Source organism: Bufo bufo, chromosome 4, assembly GCF_905171765.1.
Source record: "Bufo bufo chromosome 4, aBufBuf1.1, whole genome shotgun sequence".
NCBI lineage: Eukaryota > Metazoa > Chordata > Amphibia > Anura > Bufonidae > Bufo > Bufo bufo.
Genome location: NC_053392.1, coordinates 347,104,577 through 347,131,784, shown reverse-complemented (window position 1 = coordinate 347,131,784; position 27,208 = coordinate 347,104,577). Strand labels below are relative to the sequence as shown.

The window sequence follows — 27,208 nt, the reverse complement described above, 5'->3', positions numbered from 1 at the left end:
TCCTTGTCCGTTATGCGGACAATAATAGGACATGTTCTATCTTTGAACTAAAATACGGAAACGGAAGGGATACGGAGTACCTTTCGTTTTTTTACAGATCCATTGAAATGAATGGTTCCGTATACTGAATGAAAAAAAATGGAATGTGTGCAGGAGGCCTTACAGTTTTCAGCTAGGAGTAGATGTTAAGGAATAAATATTATGAAATATTGATACTGAGACTTTTCAAAAGCTTTCAGGTAATGTCTTCTAGCTATGATTGGACCTGGTCTTTTAACAAATGAGCCAAGCTGAGCGAGAGTCTGAAGCTTTGCTCATGTTATGTATTAAAAAAAAAAAAATATTCCTATTTTACTTCATTGTGGTTTACTTTACTGAAGATTGCATTTTTGTGGCACACGGTTGCTTCTGTTAACATACGTAGATATTTCATTTGTACCCCATACTTCATCTAAGGGCTCATTTATTATGCATTATGGATCTCTTTTGTATGGATTCATAATGTGGTATGTGTCCATATTGTATCTTTGTGTACTTTTGACTTTTATATAGGGTTTTCTTTCTGCATGCTTCATTAGTCCCACAACATAGCAATGACACTAGGAGAGAATAAGCTTTTGAGTCATGAAATGTCAGAGGGGTCCTCAAAGCAATCCAATAGGGACTCTGTATGCTTCTGTATACATAGTGAATGAATATGGTCCTACTTTTCTTATTCATTGTACAGTATTCCAGTATAGGTAAAACAAGATTAGAGCAGCTCTCACCTGCCTGGAGACTCCAACCATAAGGACACGGACCGCTCCCTCACCCGGACTGGGAGCAATATGTAGATAAGGAAAGAGAGGTTGTCCAGCCTTTTCTGGTGAAGTACCAAAAAGCACTTTATTTTATATCCATTGATAAAAACATCCAGGTACAGGTTACATCAGTCTACGCGTTTCGGGCTGAGAACAATTTTAGCCCTTGGTCATGAGTAAGGGCTAAAATTGTTTTCAGCCCGAAACGTGTAGACTGATGTAAACTGTACCTGGATGTTTTTATCAATGGATATTAAATAAAGTGCTTTTTGGAACTTCACAAGAAAAGGCTGGACAACCTCTCTTTCCTTATCTACAGTATTCCAATATAATACTAAATCTTTTTTTCAGTCTTCACCCTGTTTACCTATATATTTTCTTCTATTTAACTGTGATAGAACATATAACTGCTTTCCAGTGTGGTTCACACTCAGCCGGGTAACTATGTGCGGCATAGTATTCAAAAACATCATGATGATTTGTATATTGCAAATGCTCCCATACTATCAATGTCCAATGGCACAAGCGTTAACAGCTTTTGTGTCTCCTTCTTATTTTACTGGAGGTTCTTTCATTCTTTGACCATGTCTCTGAACAATGACAAATCTCAGTTAAATCGGACTGAGCACGAAAATTTGAGCTCCTCTGTGAGGGAAAAATCGCAGACCTGTGGACTTCGAAAAAAGTCTGAATACTTTTCAGATACGATTCTCTGTTGTTTCTTTCATTTTTAAATAAAATTATGTAACAAACGGGAAACAGGTGACAACCAATGACGCCATAGGTTGAAGCTAATATGGCTACTATCTGTACAGAAGGCAGATATGTGCTACTAGTATTATTTATATAGATCGGGATAAAGAGAATCCACACAAATATATAGACCAGCATGCTGAAGGTGATGCATTGTGCCTCATTGTACTTCTCAGGTAATTTTCTACCTCTGTAAGCTAGAAGGAAACATATAAATGCCAGAAGCCCAATGTAGCCAAGCATGATGACAAAGGCCACATAGGACCCTTCATCACATTGCCAAATTCGGAGCTGTGGTATTTTATCAATGGCAATAGCAAGAGGGCTTTTGAACAAGAGCCATATTAAACAAATAATCAACTGGATGCTGGTTAAAAAAATAATAATAGCTAATGGTTTAAAGGCAGAACCTATTACCTTCTGACCTCTGTTCCCTGACTCAAATGCCAAAATAATTCGCAAAGATTTGATTAAAATGCAAGAAACAGTAATGGTAAAACTAATGCCGAAGAGTGGTTGTCTGACTCGACAAATAATGTCAACTGGTTTACCAATAAAAAGTGCAGTGCCTGCTAAATTCACCAGTAGCGATATGTTTAGTATGTAGGTGTAAGTACCCCCTGCTGCTTTTACTGCTGGGGTGTCAATATACTTTATGAATAAAATTCCAATTACTGACACTAGTAGAAATCCAATACTAGAAAATGTCATCAATGTTATAGCAAATGGGTTTTTCCATTGAAAATATTCCTCTGTCCTGTTCTCACATTGAGAGCTTCTATTTCGTGACCATTGATGTTCTAAACACTTTAGACATTCAGCCAGATCTATGAAAAGAAAAAATGGAATTGGAACATAAGTATGCAAAGTAAGCCAACACAATTGATAAAGTTGATAAAAGAGCATGGAAACCTGTCATGAGAACACATTAACAGGATTTAAATAATTCAGAGTGACTAGCAATACTTAACATTTTTGGTGACACATTTCTTTTATCTGCCAGTTAAAACCAGATAGTGACACATCTTTTTTATCTCATCTGTTTTTATTTTCTGATTCCAGATTTCTTTATTCTATTATCTGAACATGATTAGGGGGACGGCCATCTTCCCTGAGCTGTTCTTAACGGTATTTACACAACATTTAAAAAATTGCTTTACAGCAGCCACATGGTCTTTAGGCACAATGTACAGGGGACCTCATTGACTTCTACGGGAGAGTTTTCTAGGCATGCTGTGGGACCATTGCAGAGGTCATTGTACAAGGAAAGAATAGATGAGCTTTGACAATCACCCATTGTGAATGGTGGATCCTGTCTTATCTGTCATTCCAATTCTGCCTGTAATGATATCTCCTCTGTATACAGATAAGGAGGGAACTGCAGTAAAGTGATCTATACAGAGCAAGAAGTGTCGCCAATTATTATTCTTAGTGGCCAGTGCTAAAACTGCAGGATTTATGTTTTTTATTTATTTGATATTGACATTGAAAATTAAAAATAACATCACCAAAATTCTTTAAAAATATGTTAAACTTTAAAACATAATTTAACCACTTGCCATCTGGGCCATTTGCCCCCTTCCTGACCAGGCCTAATTTTGCAAAACTGACATATCTCACTTTATGTGGTAATAACTTTGGAACGCCTTTACTTATCCAAGTCATTCAGAGATTGTTTTCTCGTGACACATTGTACTTCATGATAGTCATAAATTTGAGTCAATATAGTTCACCTTTATTTATGAAAAAATCCCAAATTTACCCAAAATTTGGAAAAATTTGCAATTTTCTAAATTTCAATTTCTCTGCTTTTAAAACAGAAAGTGATACCTCATAAAATATTTATTACTTAACATTCCCCATATATCTACTTTATGTTGGCATCATTTTGGAAATGTCATTTTATTTTTTTAGGACGTTAGAAGGCTTAGAAGTTTAGAAGCAATTCTTCAAATTTTTAAGAAAATTGCCAAAACCCACTTTTTAAGGACCAGTTCAGGTCTGAAGTCACTTTGTGGGGCCTACATAGTGGATACCTCCATAAATGACCCCATTGTAGAAACTACACACCTCAAGTTACTTAAAACCGATTTTACAAACTTTGTTAACCCTTTAGGCGTTCCACAAGAATTAAAGGAAAATGGAGATCAAATTTTTAAATTTCACTTTTTTGGCAGATTTTCCATTTTAATCCAATTTTTTCTTTAACACAATCGATGGTTAACAGCCAAATATTTATTACCCAGATTCTGCGGTTTACAGAAACACCCCATATGTGGTCATAAACTGCTGTATGGGCACACGGCAGGGCGCAGAAGAAAAGGAACTCCACATGGTTTTTAGATGCCATGTCCCATTTGAAGCCCCCTGATGCACCCTTACAGTAGAAACTCCCAAGAGGTGATGCCATTTTGGAAACTAGGGGATAAGGTGCCAGTTTAATTGCTACTATTTTTGGGTACATATGATTTTTTGATCATTCATTATAACACTTTATGGGGCAAGGTGACCAAAAAATTGGTTGTTTTAGCACAGTTTCTATTTTTTTATCTTTACAACGTTCACCTGAGGGGTTCAGTCAAGTGACATTTTTATAGAGCAGATTGTTACGGACGTGGCGATACCTAATATGTATACTTTTTCTTATTTATTAAAGTTTTACACAATAGCATTTTGAAACAAAAAAATTGTTTTAATGTGTCCATGTTCAAAGAGCTATAGTTTTTTTTATTTTTGAGAGATTTTCTTATGTAGGGGCTCATTTTTTGCGGGATGAGGTGACGGTTTTATTGGTACCATTTTGTGGGACATACGCGTTTTTGATCACTTGGTGTTGCACTTTTTGTGGTGTAAGGTTACAAAAATTGCTTGTTTTGACACAGTTTTTTTTTTTTACGGTGTTCACCCGAGGGGTTAGGTCATGTGATATTTTTATAGAGCTGCTTTTTACAGACGCGGCAATACCTAATATGTATACTTTTTTTATTTTATTTCACTTTAACACAATAATAGCATTTTTGAAACCAAAAAAATGATGTTTTAGTGTCTCCATGTTCTAAGAGCTATAGTTTTTTTTATTTTTTGAGAGATTTTCTTATGTAGGGGCTAATTTTTTGCGGGATGAGGTGACGGTTTTATTGGTACCATTTTGTGGGACATACGCGTTTTTGATCACTTGGTGTTGCACTTTTTGTGGTGTAAGGTGACAAAAATTGCTTGTTTTGACACAGTTTTTCTTTTTTTTTTTTTTACGGTGTTCACCTGAAGGGTTAGGTCATGTGATATTTTTATAGAGCTGGTTTTTATGGACACGGCAATACCAAATATGTCTATTTTATTTTTATTTTTTCTATTTTAAAAAAAAAATATTTATTCCTTACTTGGGGAATTTTTTTTTTACATGTGAAACCTTTTTTTTATTTTATTTTTTCAACACTTTATTTATTTATTTATTTATTTACACTTTTTGTCCCCCATAAGGTCATACAAGACCTCTGGACGACACTTCACTTTTTCTTTTTTTTTTCACTGTTGATTTCTCCTGTAACTGGGGCTGACATAGTAGCCCCAGTTACAGGAGAAATGCACCCCCCAGAGAGGCTGTACAGCACTATACTGTGCTGTACAGCCTCAGTGCAGGGCTGATCGAGGTCTCTGAAAGACCTCACACATCTCCTGCACTCTCCGGTCCCGGCGATCACATGACCGCCGGGCCGGAACAGGAAGCGCATAGCGCTTCCTGCTCTGCATACACAGCGCTCGGTGAGCGCTGTGTATGCAGCGACCCAGAAGGCAGGGACACCTGGGCACTGTCCCTGCCTTCTCTCTGGGTTGCCCTGCTGTCACTGACAGCGGGCAACCCGATCAGCAGCTGCACAATTAGCGTGCAGCTGCAGTTTCTGAACGGACGTTCTGGAACGTCCATTCAGAAATAGAGTCCACCTCCCAGACGTTTATATCCTATGGGCGGACGGGAGGTGGTTAAAGAGTAACTAAACCTTTGACTAAAATTTTTATAAGATGTCCCTAATGCCCTAATAAAAGTTTTTATAATATACTTTTTTAATGAATTTTGTATTTTTATTAGACTTTCCCTACCTAAAGCGCACTATACCCTGTGCGCTTAATATTCAGTTCCCAGCAGTGTACAGAGTACGGACTGTGAAGTTTATGATTGGGGCTGCAGCGCAGTGAGTACGGGCAGAAGCGCATATTGCTGCTCCTGCCCGTGCTCCCCGGAGGATTACTAACTCCTGGCATAGCACATGGGTACTCTGTACCCATGTACTATGCCAGGATTAACTGAGCACAGTGGGCTCCTGCTTCTGCCTGCTCCGCTAAGCTAAGATCTGATATGCAGTTCTCTTAGCTTAGTGGAGCAGGCAGAAGCAGGAGCCCGCTCCGCTTAGCTAATCCAGGCATAGCACAGGGGTACAGGGTACCCCTGTTCTATGCAAGTAGTTAGTAAACCACCAGGGGGGCACAGGCAGGAGCAGCAATATGCGCTTCTACCTGTACACACTGCTGCGATTCATTCATAAAGTGTCAACAGCCTGTACTCTGTACACCGCTATGCTGTCAGTGGTGTACAGAAATTTTAATTTTACGCGCACAGTGAATGGTGCCACTTTATAGAGGGGAAACTGTGATAAAAATTCAAAATCCATTAATAAAGTATACTAGAAAAACTTTTATTAGGGCATTAGGGACAGCTTATAAAAATTTTAGTCAAAGGTTTAGTTACTCTTCATACAATATCATTTTCTGATGACACATTTCCTTTAAGAGGACATGGCACATGATCAGAAGCATATATTGAAGCTCTTAGGCCCTATTGGGTCCCCCCACCTATCATACTCTATTTGTATGGCAGAGAAGACTTTTGACCCCCTTTAGTACCAGATCCCAGATGCAACTGCTGTCTATGCAACCTTATAGCCAAACAAATGATACATGTCGCTACTTGTATCTATTCATGAGGTGCTTTCAAACAAAAAAGTATTAACAGTATTGTGACACCCATCATTTTTAAAAAAGTTTCCATTTTGTATGAGCAGGATCTTATTAATTGCATCATAGGCCCGGGGCTGTTTACCCAACTTGGGTCCCCTCGCTCCATTTTCACCCTGGCCATCCCCCCTTCTGTGTTCTGCCCATATATATTTTTTTTTCATACAGCCACATCACAACTGAAACCTAACCGTATTTTGTGAAACACTATAGATAAAAAAAAGTGATACATTTGACTTCCTTTTCAGTACTATAATCCACTGCACCAATCCCCAGGGAGCAATGGCCTGAGGGAGTACACAGTGACATAAAACTTCATTAGCGCCACTACCACTCCTATCCTCTACACCGTCTTCTCAGGGGGTTGCTGCACCTGCAGTCCCATGTAACATCACAGATAACACAGTGATAACTCTCTGAGTATAGATAATGTAGTAGATGTCAGTCCTATGGCCTGTATTACACTGGCAGATTAGCAAGCAATTGTCGGGAGGGAAGCATTTACCTCCTGGTAATCGCTTGCGAGCTATTACATGCAGTGATCTCCTTCACAACATGGGGGGAAGCATAGCTATGCCATTGCTCGTCGCCATACTGTCTAGTGGTTTTAAGCATGCTTAGAAATATGAATTGCCTGTGGAACGAGCATTTCTCTCTCTTTCTGGAGTACTGAGAAGTAGAGGTGGTTTTCACTCTGTGGATCTCTCAGGGATAGTGATTCTCTGGGATGTGGGAATAGTCATTTGAGGAGCGAGCATATTTAGCTTCTTTCACTTCCTCAGCTAATACACGACTGAGCTAGAGGCGGACCGAAGTCCAACTCCTATTTTGCTGTATGGGTTGAGTCAGGATAGTTAACCCTGACTAATCTATACAAAACTATACTGGGTAGTACAAAACATTACAACATTAAAAAACACTTTAATGACAAGAACAATTTGCAAGTACTCTCTTCTGTAAATCTGCAAACATACAGCACCAGAAGAAATGGACCAGCTATGCAAAGAATGGTGCTGGAGAGAGGGGTGAGTATACAATGTTTTTTTTTTAAAGCCTTTTTCACTCTTGTACAAGATTTTTAAGGAGTCCAATTTCTCGCAAAACAAATTCAATAAAATATAATGACTAGCGCTGGGCAGGCTGCATTCAGGGCCATCTTTAATATTGATTGGACCCTGGGCAAAAATTTACTTGGGCCCCCTGGATCCAGCCTTCCCACACCTTAGCAGGCAATCACGCACCTCCACCACAACACACACACAAAAAATCCACACATCTGGTAGACTACAGTGAATGACTGTAATACCAGTTCTGAAGACTCCAGCGGCTCAGGATCAGTGCTCTGGGCAGCTGGGCTCAGGCTGGAAGTGGGCACCGCTCTGCAGGAAGGAGACCAGGGCTTGGCTCACCCTAGCGTTACAGTGCACCCCAGCACTCCACAGTATGCAGTATAGCACCCTATAGTATACAGCAACCCACAGTATGCAGTATAGCACCCTATAGTATACAGCACCACACAGTATGCAGTATAGCACCCCACACTATACAGTACCCCACAGTATATAGTAGAGCAGTATAGCAGCCCACAGTATACAGCACCCCACAGTATACAACACCTCACAGTATACAGTAGAGCAGTATATCACCTCACCGTATACAGCACCCCAAACTATACATGATACAGCACCCCACACTATACAGTACAGCAGTATAGCACTCCACAATATACAGCACCCACAGTATACAGTATACAGCCCCCCACAGTATACAGTATAGCAGTATAGCACTCCACAATATACAGCACCCACAGTATACAGCCCCCCACAGTATACAGCCCCCCACAGTATACATGCCCCCACAGTATACAGGCCCCCACACTATACAGCACCCCTCTATACAGTAGTTTACAGTATATTAGCATAACAGCCCCTGTCACCTTTTTCTGATGTAATCTTCACAAAAAAAGCTCCACAGTTAAGGCAAACTTCTACAGCAACACTCCTGGTAGAAAGGACCTTGTGACCTCATAGCCATGTGACCAGTAATATTGCTAGGTTTCTGGTCACATGGTGATGATGTCATCTAAGGTCCTAGAGAATCACAGCTCGCACAGTACACTGCCTGGAGTGCCGGCAGGCATGGCATGGCAGCACCCCCTGTGTAGCTGACAGCCTGACACCCGGGGCAGTGGCTAGCAGGGCTCAAGAGGCAGCTGCCTTGGGCCCCCCAGGAGCAACTGGGCCCGGGGCAGCTGCCCCTTTTGCCACTTGTTAAAGACGGCCCTGGCTGCATTACAACTTACAACTAGTGGACGGCCGCACACAGATACTTACATATACAGTAGGTGTTTGTGACATTGTGTTTTCAGCACGACAGCGTCGCGCTGATACTCGGCGACGTGGTGCCGAGATCTCGCACTCACTGGGATAGCGACAGCACATCCCAGCAAGCGCGTCATAGAAGAGGCGGGAGATCCGACTTGGATTCCCGCCAATTCTACACGTGTGCGGCGTTTGTTATGAATCCTGAGGGGGAAGTCCCCGCCGGATTTTAAATAAAAATCCGGCCTGGGTCCCGCCCTCAGGAGCATACCGGGCCCTTAGGTCTGTTATGGGTTGTAAGGAGAGCCCCCCCTACGCCGAAAAAAACGGCGTAGGGGGTCCCCCTACAATCCATACCAGACCCGTATCCAAAGCACGCTACCCGGCCAGCCAGGAAGGGAGTGGGGACGAGCGAGCGCCCCCCCCCCCTCCTGAGCCGTACCAGGCTGCATGCCCTCAACATGGGGGGTTGGGTGCTCTGGGGCAGGGGGCGCACTGCGGCCCCCCCACCTCAGAGCACCCTGTCCCCATGTTGATGAGGACAGGGCCCCTTCCCGACAACCCTGGCCGTTGGTTGTCGGGGTATGCGGGCGGGAGGCTTAACGGAATCTGGGAGCCCCCTTTAATAAGGGGGGCCCCCAGATACCGGCCCCCCACCCTAAGTGAATGAGTATGGGGTACATCGTACCCCTACCCATTCACCTGCAAGAAAAGTGGTAAAAACACAAATAAACCACACAGTGTATTAAAATATTTTATTTTTCTGCTCCGGAGGCCGCCCCCTGTCTTCTTTATTAGCTCTTTTACCAGGGGGGGCTCTTCTTCTTCCGATATCCCGACGGGTCTTCTCCGCTATCCGGGGGGGGTCTTCTCAACTCTCCGGGGTTCTCCTTCTGTCTTCTCCTTCTGTCTTGTTGTCTCCTTCTGTCTTCTGTCTCCGGGGGGGGCTCTTCTTCTTCCGATATCCCGACGGGTCTTCTCCGCTATCCGGGGGGGTCTTCTCAACTCTTCGGGGTTCTCCTTCTGTCTTCTCCTTCTGTTCTTCTTCTGTCTTCTCCTTCCTTCTTGTTGTCTCGGCGCACCCCGGTTCTTCGTCTCGCGAGACTCGGCGCACCCCGATTCTTCTCTCTGTTGTTGACTCGGCGCACCCCGGTTCTTCATCTCGCGAGACGAAGAATCGGGGTGCGCCGAGTCTCGCGAGACGAAGAACCGGGGTGCGCCGAGTCAACAACAGAGAGAAGAATCGGGGTGCGCCGAGTCTCGCGAGACGAAGAACCGGGGTGCGCCGAGTCAACAACAGAGAGAAGAATCGGGGTGCGCCGAGTCTCGCGAGACGAAGAACCGGGGTGCGCCGAGACAACAAGAAGGAAGGAGAAGACAGAAGAACAGAAGGAGAAGACAGAAGGAGAACCCCGAAGAGTTGAGAAGACCCCCCCGGATAGCGGAGAAGACCCGTCGGGATATCGGAAGAAGAAGAGCCCCCCCCGGAGACAGAAGACAGAAGGAGACAACAAGACAGAAGGAGAAGACAGAAGGAGAACCCCGGAGAGTTGAGAAGACCCCCCCGGATAGCGGAGAAGACCCGTCGGGATATCGGAAGAAGAAGAGCCCCCCCCGGAGACAGAAGACAGAAGGAGACAACAAGACAGAAGGAGAAGACAGAAGGAGAACCCCGGAGAGTTGAGAAGACCCCCCCCCGGATAGCGGAGAAGACCCGTCGGGATATCGGAAGAAGAAGAGCCCCCCCTGGTAAAAGAGCTAATAAAGAAGACAGGGGGCGGCCTCCGGAGCAGAAAAATAAAATATTTTAATACACTGTGTGGTTTATTTGTGTTTTTACCACTTTTCTTGCAGGTGAATGGGTAGGGGTACGATGTACCCCATACTCATTCACTTAGGGTGGGGGGCCGGTATCTGGGGGCCCCCCTTATTAAAGGGGGCTCCCAGATTCCGTTAAGCCTCCCGCCCGCATACCCCGACAACCAACGGCCAGGGTTGTCGGGAAGGGGCCCTGTCCTCATCAACATGGGGACAGGGTGCTCTGAGGTGGGGGGGCCGCAGTGCGCCCCCTGCCCCAGAGCACCCAACCCCCCATGTTGAGGGCATGCAGCCTGGTACGGCTCAGGAGGGGGGGGGGGGCGCTCGCTCGTCCCCACTCCCTTCCTGGCTGGCCGGGTAGCGTGCTTTGGATACGGGTCTGGTATGGATTGTAGGGGGACCCCCTACGCCGTTTTTTTCGGCGTAGGGGGGGCTCTCCTTACAACCCATAACAGACCTAAGGGCCCGGTATGCTCCTGAGGGCGGGACCCAGGCCGGATTTTTATTTAAAATCCGGCGGGGACTTCCCCCTCAGGATTCATAACAAACGCCGCACACGTGTAGAATTGGCGGGAATCCAAGTCGGATCTCCCGCCTCTTCTATGACGCGCTTGCTCTCCATCGCGGCAAGCCAGCTCGGCGCTGGCTCCCGCGATGGGGCTCGTATGTGCTCAATCTCGCCGAGAAATACGGCGAGATTGACACAAAATCGGGTTCACCTACTGTAGGATAGTTACAGTCAGGTGCATAAATATTGGGACATCGACACAATTCTAACATTTTTGGCTCTATACACCACCACAATGGATTTGAAATGAAACGAACAAGATGCGCTTTAACTACAGACTGTCAGTTTTATTTTGAGGGTATTTACATCCAAATCAGGTGAACAGTGTAGGAATTACAACAGTTTGCATATGTGCCTCCCACTTGTTAAGGGACCAAAAGTTATGGGACATAATAATAATAATAATAATCATAAATCAAACTTTCACTTTTTAATACTTGGTTTCAAATCCTTTGCAGTCAATTACAGCCTGAAGTCTGGAACTCATAGACATCACCAGACACTGGGTTTCATCCCTGGTGATGCTCTGCCAGGCATCTACTGCATCTGTCTTCAGTTCCTGCATGTTCTTGGGGCATTTTCCCTTCAGTTTTTTGTCTTCAGCAAGTGAAATGCATGCTCAGTCGGATTCAGGTCAGGTGATTGACTTGGCCATTGCATAACATTTCACTTCTTTCCCTTAAAAAACTCTTTGGTTGCTTTTGCAGTATGCTTTGGGTCATTGTCCATCTGCACTGTGAAGCGCCGTCCAATGAGTTCTGAAGCATTTGGCTGAATATGAGCAGATAATATTGGCCGAAACACTTCAGAATTCATCCTGCTGCTTTTGTCAGCAGTCACATCATCAATAAATACAAGAGAACCAGTTCCATTGAAAGCCATACATGCCTACGCCATGACACTACCACCACCATGCTTCACTGATGAGGTGGTATGCTTAGGATCATGAGCAGTTCCTTTCCTTCTACATAAACTTCTCTTCCCATCACTCTGGTACAAGTTGATCTTGGTCTCATCTGTCCATAGGATGTTGTTCCAAAACTGTGAAGGCTTTTTTAGATGTCGTTTGGCAAACTCTAATCTGGCCTTGTTGTTTTTGAGGCTCACCAATGGTTTACATCTTGTGGGGAACCCTCTGTATTCACTCTGGTGAAGTCTTCTCTTGATTGTTGACTTTGACACACATACACCTACCTCCTGGAGAGTGTTCTTGATCTGGCCAACTGTTGTGAAGGGTATTTTCTTCACCAGGGAAAGAATTCTTCGGTCATCCACCACAGTTTTTTTCCGTGGTCTTCCGGGTATTTTGGTGTTGCTGAGCTCACCGATGCGTTCCTTCTTTTTAAGGATGTTCCAAAGAGTTGTTTTGGCCACGCCTAATGTTTTTGCCATCTCTCTGATGGGTTTGTTTAGTTTTTTCAGCCTAATGATGGCTTGCTTCACTGATAGTGACAGCTCTTTGGATATCATCTTGAGAGTTGACAGCAACAGATTCCAAATGCAAATACCACACTTGAAATGAACTCTGGACCTTTTTTCTGCTCATTGTAATTGGGATATTGAGGGAATAAGACACACCTGGCCAAGGAACAGCTGAGAAGCCAATTGTCCCATTACTTTTGGTTCCTTAACAAGTGGGAGGCACAAATGCAAACTGTTGTAATTCTTACACCGTTCACCTGATTTGGATGTAAATACACTCAAATTAAATATATAAACCTACAACAAAACAAAAGAGTCTAGAACGGCAATGTATACAAAAATAAAAATAAACTTTATGGAATAAATAAATATAAAAAGTATAGAGGTGACAAAACACACATAAAATGTGTGATACCTCCCAGCAGACAGGGTATACAAAAGCTAATCAGTACAAGGTGAGCACATAAGAAAAGAGCCTGCAAAAGACTAAATATCACTTAGCTTGTAAAGTGCTGAGTGCAATACCCATGCAACATATGAAGCAGGAATCAAACATAGATCTATAATGGTACCCACACAAAGTATATGCATACCAATAGGCATGAAGTAGATGCATGTATAAAGGAACTGCAGGTGGCTATCTATTAAACATAGTAAAGTGCTAAGTGCAGCAGTGTATAGCTTACAGAGGATAGAGACTAGTCAAAGTTTTATAATGGCACGCACATTAAATGACACATATGCACATACTATGATTGTACCTTACCCATAATGATGCTGTTACCACTGGGAGGATCACACTCCCCGACGCGCGTTTCGGCAGAAACACCTTTTTCTGTGGGCGCCTTGCTCACCTTGTACTAATTAGCTTTTGTATACCCTGTCTGCTGGGAGGTATCACACATTTTATGTGTGTTTTGTCACCTCTATATTTTTTATATTTATGTACTCAAAGTATTTTTATTTTTGTATACATTGACATCCTAGACTCTTTTGTTTCGTTGTAGGTTTATCTGTTATGGGTGAGTCTGCATTTTTTTGAGGAGATCATTATAGGCTACCCTATATTGGGTCTATGTATTTTTTGTAGCAATATTGTAACCTTTACAAACGGAGAATACAAATGTGATCGCACTCTATATCCAGCATTCTGCCCTGCCTCCATGCTGGATGAGACATTGGTGTACATTTTGGCCAAAGCGTAATAAGCCACTCACCGCGTCAAGGTTGCCTCCATTTGAGTGGTCCCTATCACTAGTTCCTACCTGTTCATGGGCCATGACAGCCACACAATATTGTAACCTTGATAACCTCTTACCCTCAAATTAAAGCTGACAGTCTGCAGTTAAGGCCGAATGCACACGGCCGTGTTCCGCGGCCGAGAGCGGTCCGTGGTATGCCGGGCTGGATTCCTGTTCAGAGCAGGAGCGCACGGCGTCATTGGTTGCTATGACGCCGTGCGCTTCATGCCACCGCTGCTGTACAGTAATACACTATACGAGTGTATTACTGTACAGCAGCGGCGGCATGAAGCGCACGGCATCGTAGCAACCAATGACGCCGTGCGCTCCTGCTCTGAACAGGAATCCAGCCCGGCATACCACGGACCGCTCTCGGCCGCGGAACACGGCCGTGTGCATTCGGCCTAAAGCACAACTTGTTTGTTTCATTTCAAATCCATTGTGGTGGTGTATAGAGCCAAAAATGTTTCAATTGTGTCGATCTGTATCTAGATACCTCATGACATTGTATTGTGACATCATGTTTTTTACAAACCTATTAATTTCACCCCATATGTGGTATTTTGAGCAAAGAGCAAAGGTAAGGAACTGTATTGAAATCAAATACAAAGGACCACAGAATTACTGCAGTCGGCCATAATGCCAAATATCACAGAATATGTTACTGAATGCTTAGTTTGCAAGGTTGGACAAGGATCCTCTGGTGAGCGCAAGTTTGGGAATCCTAATTGGACCTGCCATACAATAGGGTATTAAGAGTATGGTCTTTGCAGCTAGGAAATGCAATTGTTTTGTATAGGCAAAGTAGGCCACTCAGTCCTGTCATAATAGTATTATAGTATAGTATAGTATTATAGTATTATAATTAGCATTTCTGTAAAGGGAAGTTAATAATATGTTCAAGTTGTGCAATAAATTCAAAATTCCCAATATATTCTGTATATATCAAGATTTATGTGATGAAACACAGCAACAGCATTGTGACATAACAGACCTTTTATAACCCTTTAATTTACATAACTTTTACCTACCACTTGTAGGAGCGTAATATCCTTCGCCACATAAAACACATTCATAGCAGCAGGTAATTTGAGAGTGTTTTTTGTAAGTTCCTGGTGGGCATGTTTTTGAACAGTTTGAAAAAGGTACCTGGAAGAAATGTAAAATGAGTGCATTTACAGATGCAAATAGTGCTGAAATTACTTCACAGGGGAGTTTCCAGGGCTTACTTATCAATAACCTATAATTAGGAAAGGCCATCAATATCCGATCGACAAAGTTTTGATACCTGGCACCAGTGCCGCTCACTTGTTTTCACTAGCTGCAGTGACAGAACCAGGCACCCCAATCACACAGATCTATGCACTGCCTAGTGGTCGTGCCTGGTTACTGCAGTTCTGCTCCCACTCAAGGATAGGTCATCAGCAGATGAGTCCTAAAAAACCTGATTAATGTATTAAATTCAATTACAATAGCTTTGCTGCCTTTAAAAAAAAAAATCATTATAATACAGGCTGCAACAAACATCATAACCACTGGGTGGCCACACATAGAAGCACATATAGCTAAGATATCTCACGGCAGAATATGGAAAAAACGGTTTTATTTATTTTTTAATGGTCATCTCATAACACACCTTTGTACCACACAGCCAAAAGACCTGTTGGCGTTTCAGAAACATGAATTATAGGATTTGAAAGATGACAGCAAATGGGGAGGAAATCTGCCCACTAAAAAATGCATGGATGCACAGCTGAAAAAAAATTGTATGTTTATAGTGGTTTTGAGAGGTTTTGAGGTGTCAGCTAAAGGAGCATTCAGGCCAACAGTCATCTTAATGTTTTTTCTCGCCTTATAAACTTACGGCATATTGCTAGAATATTCCACAAGACAATACTCAATATAAAGGGGCTGCACTACTTGTTTAGTGGAGTGTCACCTTTAAAGTTATCAATAGAAAGGGTCCATGCTGCAGTCCTATGCACAGCTGGCAGCTGGTACACGAAAAATTTGGAAGTCAGCGGAGCACTAAACCAGAAGTGTAACCTCTTTATTGTTAATATCAGTGGGGTTCCAGAGCTTGGATATATGATTGATTATAAAGTGTTGATTTATCATGGCAATGCAGTACGCCAGTCCTTCAGGGTGAGCGAATGTGAGGTCACGGGGGTGAGTTAACAGACCGAGGTTTGCTCTTAGTACTCACAGTTTGTAGTATACCCTGGGCAGGCGTACAGCAGTGATGAAGAGGCTGGCACGTAGATCCTCTGGGGCACTCTTTGGATATAGGGACCAGGCCAGGTGATAGGTGGGGTGCCCTGGGTGTTGAAAGTTTAGCGTGCCTGTGGCAAGATCCCTTACAGTTCGTGATGCCAGTGCCGGTAACGGTGGCACACCAATTTGTTAGGAGGAATAATGGAGGTACACAAGATTGTAGTGAACTAGAATTCCTCTTTACTGAACAGTTCAACTATATACAAGTTTCAGACAGTTCCATGTGAAGTAGATTTGGTAACAGGCAGGCTTTACATAAATGGCAGGTAGAATTCCTAGCAAGATAACTCAGAGGGAATAAACTCACAGATCAGGCTGTACTTTCTGCAGAATCAGTCTGACTTTCTCCAAGGCCCGAATGCCTAACAGCTGGCTTTACTCTTGGGTAGGGAAACCTTCCTCTGGTATAAATACACTTGCTGTACAATAAACTTCTGCCCTTCAGCTTTCTGCTTGGCTGGATACAATTAGCACTGCTCTGTACTTTGCTTGATGCAGGACAACTTCAGGAGGAAACTTCTTCTCCTGGACGCAGGTTAGGAACCTGGGCTATCTAGCTGCATGTTAGAAGCTGGACCTCAGCTACTGCCTGGCTGAAGTGACTCTTGGCTTCTCAACAACACACACTTTCCCTGGACTGGACCTGACTATATATACTAGGGGGTTCCCTAGCTCCCTCTACAGTTTGGGAGGAGAAACTACACCCCTAACAGGCCTGGTACACAGGAAATAACATTAAAATACACATTATAATGTAATACAAAATACCATGACCATGTTCCACAGGAGGTGGAGAACAACATGACCCAATTGACCCTTGAGTAGTGCCCACCTTTACATAGTGGGACACTACAGCAATATATCACAAATGTATATAATAGGGTTAAGCTTTTAATTGTTGGGCACCTTTAATCCAATTCTTGCCAAGGAGATTTTTCATACTATACATACTCTCAAGAATAACTTTAGTAAACAAGGACTTATGTCATACGTCCATGATACAAATGGCTCTAGTTCCGATTAGGCTGGTTTCGCACTAGCAATACAGACATCCGGAAAGCTATGTCGGAAGAGAACAGTTTGCTGGAGATCTCTGGATCTGGCATATTCAGATATTACAGCAGTGCCCCATTAAAGGGGTTTTCTCATCTCAGACAATGGGGGCATATCGCTAAGATATGCCCCCATTGTCTTATAGGTGCAGGTTCCACCGCTGGGACCCACACCTATCAGACAATGGGGGCATATCCTAGTGATATGCCCCCATTGTCTAAGATGGGAATACCCCTTTAACTAAAATATATAAATATTCTGGTATTCGGCCACACAAAACCGTTGCGTGCAGTCTGCCAGAGACCTGTATGCCAGTAGCGTAACTACGTGGAAGCAGGGGAAGCGGCTGCTTCGGGGCCCGGGGCCCGGCAGCGTGTCAGATTATTTAAAGACTAGGACCTTTCATGGGTCCGGACTTTGTTAACTAAGTAGCAGGAAATGTAGAGCGGCGCCCAGGGATCTCCCTGCACTTACTATTATATCTGGACGCTGCTCTGCTCGCCCGCTGTGGCCCCCGTTACCGTCTCCCGCGCTGTATGATAATTACTACTATCGAGGAGGAGAAAAAAAAACTCACCTTCTCCTTGGCTGTGACGCTCTGTGCTGTGATTGGACAGTGCTACAGCCAGGGAGAAGGAACGCCCATTGAGAAAAAGGGCAGTCTCCTCCTCCCTGCTCTGATAGTAGTAATTATCATACAGCGCGGGAGACGGTAATGGGGGCCACAGCGGGCGAACGGAGAGGCGCCCAGATATAATAGTAAGTGCAGGGAGATCCCTGGGTGCCGCTCTACATGTCCTGCTACTTAGTTAACAAAGTCCGGACCCATGAAAGGTCCTCTTTAATACAGTTTTTCAGGCCTGTCCATCGTCATCCTTCCATCGTCCATCCATGTCTGTGCCTACTGCCTGCATTCCCCCCTTGGCTTTGCCTCCCTGGCCCCACTATCATCTGTAGAAAACTATGATGAAGGAAAAGCAAGAAGTAGAATAAATGAGCTTTTTATGAGAGACTATGCTAGGTCCTTAGGTGGTACGACAATCTCAAGTTTGACTTCCTTCGCTAGCAGAAGTGCCACACACATATCAGAGTCCTCAAATACTTCAGCCAAAAGAAAGTAATTAGCTGAACAATTTGCTGTCTAGAGAGCAGAGATTGAGATGAAGGCTGTCATCTAGGCACAGCGCCAACTTATGGCTAAAAAGGAAGCTAAAAAGGATGCACAACGCCATCAGATGGAAGCTGAAATGGATGCACAACGCCATCAGATGGAAGTTGAAATGGAGGCACAGCGCCATCAAATGGAAGCTGGAATGGAAGCACAGCGCCAACAGATGAAAAGTCTGGAAAGGCAGAAAGAAGTTAAGATCATAGAAGCCAGACTCAGAGTACATGAGGAGGATATGAGTCAGAGTAGTCATAGGTTCAAATCTGTACTAAGTGAGGAAACAGACTCCTACTTTCCTTTATACACCCAAGAGAATGGAAGGAAATCTCCAGCTTGTAGTGAGGAAATAAGTCATTATCCTTCCATCCCTGCTTAGAAAAACAAAGAGAGGCCTAGTCCAATGTTAGGAAAAACATGTGTGAATTTACCCTCCATCTGTACCGGAAAAGATGAAGATAGGGACTGGCCTAATTCAGAACTAAGTGAGAAATAGAACCGGATGATTCTATTCCTAGATGCCACGGCAATGCTCAGGAGAATATTACAACTATTGTCCCAGCAAAACCACAGAGAACAGTCCTAGCTAGACTTCCCGTTCCGGAACCTACTGTATTTTCGGGAGATGTACTGAAGTTCATAGAGTGGAAGTTTTGAGATGGTCATTGAGCATCATTGTTTCAGTTATTCTACCTTCAAAGATATGTTGGTGGAGAAACCAAGGAAGTTCTTGAAGGTAACTTCTATAGAAAAGACGAAGAAGCCTACAAGCAATCTTGGGAAAAATTGAATGCAAGATATGGTCACCCATTCTTAATACAAAGAGCTTTTAGAGATAAACTGAATAACTGGCCTAAAATAGGTCCTAAAGAGCACTTCAAACTCCAAAAGTATGGTGACTTTCTGCAAGCATGCAGCAATGCTATCCCACATGTACGAGGACTAGAAGTACTGAACGATTATCTAGAAAACCACAGGATGCTAACTAGGCTACCTGAAGAAGTGGCTTCTAGATGGAATCACTATGTGACTGAACAGTTAGATCTAGGTAAGGACTTCCCAAATTTTAAAGAGTTCTTTGAGGTCATTAATAAGGAAGCATGGATAGCATGAAATCCAGTAACAGCATCTTACGTCTTAAAATCCTTAGAAGAAAGGCCTGTGAGAGGTATAAGACACGCAAGAGCAACTAGCTTTGCAACCAAAACAGCAGCTAAAAGGTCCAGATACCTACGAAAGCAAGTCCAAAGTTACTACTGGGATCAGAAGAGAGACAGAAACGACAAATCTTCAGGCTACCTTCAAATGTATGTTCTGTGGACAGAACCACTCCATACACAAGTGCCAACAATTGAAGGAGAAGTCTCCAGAAGAAAAGAAAAGGTATGTACTAGAGAACCAACTGTGTTTTGGATGTTTAAGAAAAGGCCATGTTACTAAGGATTGTAAGAAAAAGGCCACATGCAGCATTTGCAAAGGACGCCATCCTACACCACTACATGAAGAATATGCACAGAAGGATAAATCCTCAATACCTAAAGATACTGAGGAAGGAAGGAAAGTATCGGTATTCTCTTGCACAGGGAGGGAAGGAGAAAGCAACGGCACATCAATGGTTTTACCAGTTTGCATTTCAAATCCAAAAAGGAGGAACAAGAAGGTATACGCCTATGCGCTACTGGATGCCCAGAGTGACGTCACCTTCATTGATCAAGGAATCTGCAAGAAATTACAAGTGGCTACAGAACCAGTGAAGCTCAAACTCACCACAATGACGGGGAGAGACACATTAGTGAACAGTCAAAGGGTCAAAGGACTGAGAGTTAGAGGACTTCATTCAAACTGCACATTAGATCTACCTCCAGCTTATACAAAATACAATATACCTCTAGATCGAGATCGCATACCTACCTGTGAAACAGCCAATGAATGAGAACACCTATCTGTCATATCTCATGAAATGTCCCCACTGAAGGAGTTTGGTGCTGGACTGTTGATAGGCTATGATTGTCCCGAAGCCTTGGTACCACAAAAGGTAATCACAGGAGGAAAGGGTGAACCCTACGCTGTTTAAACTGATCTAGGATGGGGGAAAACAGCAGATCGCAAACTCAAGACAGGTGACAGGATTGTGTCATTAAATATCTGTCCAAGAGTTACCAACTGTAAGTCCAGCAAAAGTAATCAAGATCCTTGAATCCGACTTTACAGACATAAGTTCTAAAGAAAAGAGTGTATCCCAAGAAGACATAAAGTTCGTACACACTCTAGAAGAAAGTACAGATTAAGCAGAATCAACAAGGTCATCTTGAAATGCCCTTACCTTTTAGAGAACGACCTTGTCTGCCAAATAACAGAAATCTTGCCCTAGCAAGATTAAAATGTTTGAAGAAAAGGATGGGAAGAGATCCCAAACTCAAGAATGATTATTTGAAATTCATGGAAGGCATCCTCGAAGAAGGACATGCAGAGAAAGCTAATAATCAACCTAAAGAAGGAGAAGTGTGGTACTTCTTACATCAAGGTGTCTACCACTCAAATAAACCAGATAAGATTAGAGTAGTATTTGATTGCTCAGCAAAGTATCATGGTGTTGCATTGAATGATCATCTACTAAAAGGACCAGATCTTAAAAACACTCTGCCTGGAGTACTCTGTAGCATTCTTTCCGCAGTGGCTTCTATATATGATTAGAGTTGAGCGAACCAGAACCGTAAAGTTCGGGTTCGTACCGAACTTTAGGATTTTTGGACCCCGGACCCGAACCTGAACTTTTCAGTAAGCTTTTACTGAAAAGTTCGACTAGTTAATAGTGCTTTTTGAAAGGCTGCAGAGCAGCCAATAAACAAGTGTTTAACTCATGTGCCCATAGAAGCCATCACATGTAATATGCCATCACACTACTAATGGCATGGCTGTGATTGGCCAGTGCAGCATGTGATCTTTAATCAGAAGTGCTTGCTAACTCAGCGATCTACATAGATTTTGTTTTGTGGGTGCAGTGCACAATCTTTTTACCCTGCCCAGAGCCCAGTGACACAGCAAAATAACTTTTATCCGTCTGTTAGTTAGGTGGGCGTCGGCAGCCATTTTATGCAAGTTCAGTGCACCAGCACAGCATATGTGCATTTGTGACAGTCAAATACAGCTTGAAATACTGCAATAATATTCTAGGTTTAAAAAAAACACCCATTTTTGGTAATATCCTACATCTGGTGCCTTTGCAGCAATTGTCAGTGTGAAATACAAGCTTGAAATACTGCAATAATTTTCTGGGTTTAAAAAAACACCAATTTTTGGCAATACCCTACATCTGGGGCCTATGCTGCATCTGTTAGTGTGAAATACAAGCTTGAAATACATCAATAATATTCTGGGTTTAAAAAAAACACAAATTTTTGGCAATATTCTACATCTGGTGCCTTTGCAGCATTTGTCAGTGTGAAATACAAGCTAGAAATACTGCAATAATATTCTGGGCTTAAAAAAACACAAATTTTTGGCAATATCCTACATCTGGGGCCTTTGCTGCATTTTTCAGTGTTAAATACAAGTTTGAAATACTGCAATAATATTCTGTTATAAAAAAAACACCCATTTTTGGCAATACCTTACATCAGGGGCCTTTTCAGCATTTGTCAGTTTGAAATACAAGCTTGAAATACTGCCATAATATTCTGGATTAAAAAAAAAAACACTTTTGGTAATACCCTACATCTGGGGCCTATGCTGCATTTGTTAATGTGAAATACAAGCTTGAAATACTGCAATAATATTCTGTTATTAAAAAAACACCCATTTTGGGCAAAATACTAAATTTGCGGCTTTTGCTGCATCTGTCAGTTTGAAATACAAGCGTTAGATACTGCTGTTATATTCTGTTATTTTAAAAAACACCCATTTTGGGCAAAATACAAAATTTGCGGCCTTTGCTGCATCTGTCAGTGTGAAATACAACCTTGAAATACTGCAATAATATTCTTATTTTTTAAAAACACCCGTTTTTTGGCAATACCCTACATCAGGGATCTTTTCAGCATTTGTCAGTGTGAAATACAAGCTTGAAATACTGCAATAATATTCTGGGTTTTAAAAAACACCAATTTTTGGCAATACCCTACATCTGGTGCAAAATATAATGAGAGGTACTGAGGGCACCGTCCTCCCACCTGAAATATCAGGGAACACAGTCCTGGCCTCCTCCGACCATCCAGGAAAGCGGGGTGCGAGGCTTGAACAGAATTTATAACATGATACAAGATGAAAAGATAAGCCGCACTCACCATCCGTGTTCACGCTTTTATTGCAGAGTATATTCCATGGGCAGACTCACATAGAGCATCAATTTACAGCGACGGCCGTTTTGCGGTGCGACTGCTTCTTCCGGCTGTTTAATCCACTCTGAGAATCGTGCGTGCGCTGACTTATAGCGTCATATGGGGGAGGGTTCAATCGACCCATCACTCAATGACCCTTAACGCTGCAACAGCAGCGCACGCACAAGACACAGGTGCATAGATACATTAGTGCAAAATTTAAAAACAGTAATGACATAAATGGAACAAAAGTTACAAAGAAGTGACACAAAGCTGACATGTATACCAGGAGTGATATCTATGCCCACAAAGGGTGAGCTAAGTACAAAATTCGTTGCTAATTCCCTGTAATAAATAATATATTTCAAAAAGAGACACATTCATATAACACCCTATTCAATCAATACCGATAGATCATTACGCTCGTTCAGACCCAAATAACCGGTAGCATCGGTTTTAATAATAAACCGAGCTTCCTTCTGGAGCAGGGTACGGTGTCTATCACCTCCCTGAATTAATGGGGGAACATGCTCCAAACCCGCAAATCGCAGGGCGCTCGCATCCCCTCCATGTTGGCAGTGTATATGCTCGATTAGGCGAGTGCGTCCCTTGCCTGTTTTAATTGACTTACGGTGTTCTCGTACCCACTCGATTAAGGATCTTTTGGTCTTTCCTACATAAAGGTATCCAACAGATCAAAACATAAACTACATATGTTGTTCTACAATTGATGAATTGGTGCACGCAATGTTCAATGCCTCCAAAAAAGAGATGGCGGCCTTGAAACATATAGCCGCACAGGGAGCAGTCACCGCAGCGATAGTTGCCAACCGGCTTACCGAGTGACAACCAATCGCGTGGTTTCCGCTCGCTGTAGCGGCTACGCACCAAAATGTCCCTAAATGTGCGACATCTTTTAAAAGCTAATATAGGTTTCTGATCTACAAGTTTACCCAGATCTCCTTCTGCTTTTAAAATCTCCCAGTTGTTCAATATTGTTCTCTTTATACAGTTTGCCATAGGACTATGTTTAAACACAAACACAAATCTGTCCTTTTTCTCTGCATCATATTTCACCTTACATTTTCTGTGTTTCATCAATGATCGTTGGGTATGGGTTCTCGCCCTTTCCAAAGCTGTATCCAATTGTTCTGGCGGGTACCCGCGTTGGATCAGTCTATCCCTCAGTTCATTCGCCTGTCTCAGGAATGCTGTATCCTGACTGTTGATTCGTCTGAGTCTTAAAAATTGTCCATAAGGGACTGACTCTGTTACGCTACGTGGATGATAGCTCTCATGGTGCAGTAGGGTGTTGATAGCAGTGGGTTTGCGATACCCTTCGGTATGTAGGGCACCATCTTCCACAACGACGCGAACGTCCAAGAACTCGATGGTCGACCCCCCAAAATTGAGGGTGAACATCATGTTCATGTTGTTCGCGCCATTGAGATGGGCCACAAATTGCTCGCACTGCTCCTGTGTCCCCGACCACACCATGAAGATATTATCCACGTAGCGCAAAAATAGACGTATGCAACTGAGGAATGGATTGGACGTCGAGAAGACGTATCTATCCTCGAATCTGCCCAAAAATATGTTAGTGAAGGTACATGAGACAGGTGTCCCCATGGCAGTCTCAAAAATTTGCCTATTCCACTAATCATTAAAGAGAAGCGTATTGTTCTCCAAAATGAACAGCAGTGACTCTTCTACAAATTCACTAAATAAAGGACTTCTCCCTGAATGCTCAATGAGTTCAAGAACTGCGTTCACACCTCCACGTTGTGGAATCCGGGTGTAAAGATTAACCACATCGAGGGACACCAAACTCCAACCATCCTGCCACTGAAAGCCCTCAAGGGCCAGGAGGAAGTCGTTGGTGTCACCAAGGTATGTGGGGAATCTAAATAAAATAGGACGCAGTAGCCAGTCCAGGTATCTCGATAAGGGTTCATTCACTGACCCAACCCCCGACACAATAGGTCGTCCAGGGGGATGGGTCAGTGACTTGTGCACCTTAAAGAGAAAATACCAGGAGGGTCTATTGGGGAAGAGAGGAACCAATTTGTCAATGGTTGATCAATGGAGCACACCTGCCTCAATGTACCTCCGCAACAGGTCCACCAGATTGGACCTGATCTCAGGAACCGGATCCGAGGGTAACTTCTCATATGTGGAGGCATCTTTCAGCTGCCTCTCCGCCTCAGTGACATAAAAGTTGCGATACATTACAACAACGTTACCCCCCTTGTCCGCCGGCTTGATATTGAGGTCTGAGTCCCGTAGCCATTGTATGGTAGTAAATTGCCTTTTATTCAAATTCTCCTTCTCTTTCGGATATAACAGGGCTTTTGTGTCTCTCAGAATCCTCTTATAGAATACATCAATTATCGAGCCGGCGGGCATAGGGGGGCAAAAGGAGGATGGAATACCTCCTCTGAAGTCGCTATGTGTGGTGGTTGGTACAAAGTCGGGACTCAAATCTATGTCTGCCAAAAATTCCAAACAGGCTACTTCTTGTATATTAAAGGGTTCGGAGATAATGTACCCTAAAGGATCTAAAATCACAGGTTTATCACCTTCTCTACTAACATTATGGGAGGCCGAGGCATTGTTAAAAGGCTTTTTTAGATACAATTTACGAACATTTTTGAACAAATCAGTTTCGAATGTGGTCCTATCGAATTGCTCTGTCGGACTGAACCCCAGTCCCAAATTGAGGACCGAGGTGCAGTCCGAGGGCAACTCGACACCACTAATATTGATTACGAGGTTAGAAGAAACATTATTCCCTTCCATTAACTCCTCCACGAGACCTGTTTCTTCCTGCGTGCCGATCTGCGCACGCCTTCTTCTTCCCCGCCCCCCTCTCCTAGTTCTCCTCTTAAAGGGAGGTTACTGCGGGGTTTCATGGGTTGGTTTGTTGAATCATCGGACGCACTAGATTCTGATTCTGTCATCCAATAGTCACTTTTAGGTCTCCGGAATGGGCGACGTTTCTTAAACCTCTTTTTATGCCAATCAAAGATTCGCCCCGTGTCATAATCCGCTTTGTCTCGTAGGAATTTGTCCTTCTTCTTTTCTTTGATCTCGGTCTGTGTTACAACGAGCTTTCTGTTTAGGCGTTTTTCAAATGCAACAAATTGGATCTCATATAGACGTGATTTTAATTCATCTTTTGCTCTTTTTAGCTCCGTATTAACTGTATCATATTCTCTTTCATTTCTGTTCATAACAGCTTGTAGGATTTTTATTGAAAAGTCCTTATGCAGCTCTTTCCATTTATTCACAAACGATATATCCTCCTCAAACTGTGCCAGCTCTTTATAGATGCGGAGTCCGCGTGGAACCCGTCCACTTTCATTATAGGACATTAATGAATTTATGTTCCAAAAAAGCCGCACTTCTTTGTCAGCAAGTTGTGTAACTTTGTTTTCTAAAGTCCTTGTACTACAGGACTGTAACAAATCAGTCAGGATACAGCATTCCTGAGACAGGCGAATGAACTGAGGGATAGACTGATCCAACGTGAGTACCCGCCAGAACAATTGGATACAGCTTTGGAAAGGGCGAGAACCCGATCATTGATGAAACGCAGAAAATGTAAGGTGGAATATGCAGAGAAAAAGGACAGATTTGTGTTTGTGTTTAAACATAGTCCTATGGCAAACTGTATAAAGAGAACAATATTGAACAACTGGGAGATTTTAAAAGCAGAAGGAGATCTGGGTAAACTTGTAGATCAGAAACCTATATTAGCTTTAAAAGATGTCGCACATTTAGGGACATTTTGGTGCGTAGCTGCTACAGCAAGCGGAAACCGTGTGATTGGTTGTCACTCGGTAAGCCGGTTGGCAACTATCGCTGCGGTGACTGCTCCCTGTGCGGCTATATGTTTCAAGGCCGCCATCTCTTTTTTGGAGGCATTGAACATAGCGTGCACCAATTCATCAATTGTAGAACAACATAATGTAGTTTATGTTTTGATCTGCGTGTGTGGATCCTTTTAAAGACCAAAAGATCCTTAATGGAGCGGGTACGAGAACACCGTAAGTCAATTAAAACAGGCAAGGGACGCACTCGCCTAATCGAGCAGGGGATGCGAGCGCTCTGCGATTTGCGGGTTTGGAGCATGTTCCCCCATTAATTCAGGGAGGTGATAGACACCGTACCCTGCTCCGGAAGGAAGCTCGGTTTATTATTAAAACCGATGCTACCGGTTATTTGGGTCTGAACGAGCGTAATGATCTATCGGTATTCATTGAATAGGGTGTTATATGAATGTGTCTCTTTTTGAAATATATTATTTATTACAGGGAATTAGCAGCGAATTTTGTACTTAGCTCACCCTTTGTGGGCATAGATATCACTCCTGGTATACATGTCAGCTTTGTGTCACTTCTTTGTAACTTTTGTTCCATTTATGTCATTACTGTTTTTAAATTTTGCACTAATGTATCTATGCAC

General features: G+C 43.0%; 1 protein-coding gene across 1 annotated transcript in view; it reads right to left on the bottom strand.

Moving 5' to 3' along the window:
• Positions 1-1,070: 1,070 nt before the first annotated feature.
• The window catches only part of LOC120996972 (G-protein coupled receptor family C group 6 member A-like), a 118,324-nt gene continuing 92,186 nt past the window's right edge, over positions 1,071-27,208 (bottom strand). Inside the window, exons 6-7 of the mRNA XM_040426846.1 lie at positions 14,965-15,082; positions 1,071-2,380 (exon numbers count right to left, since the gene is read on the bottom strand). Coding sequence (XP_040282780.1) covers positions 1,329-2,380; positions 14,965-15,082 — 1,170 coding nt within the window. The 3' untranslated portion in view covers positions 1,071-1,328. The remainder of the gene's footprint in view (positions 2,381-14,964; positions 15,083-27,208) is intronic.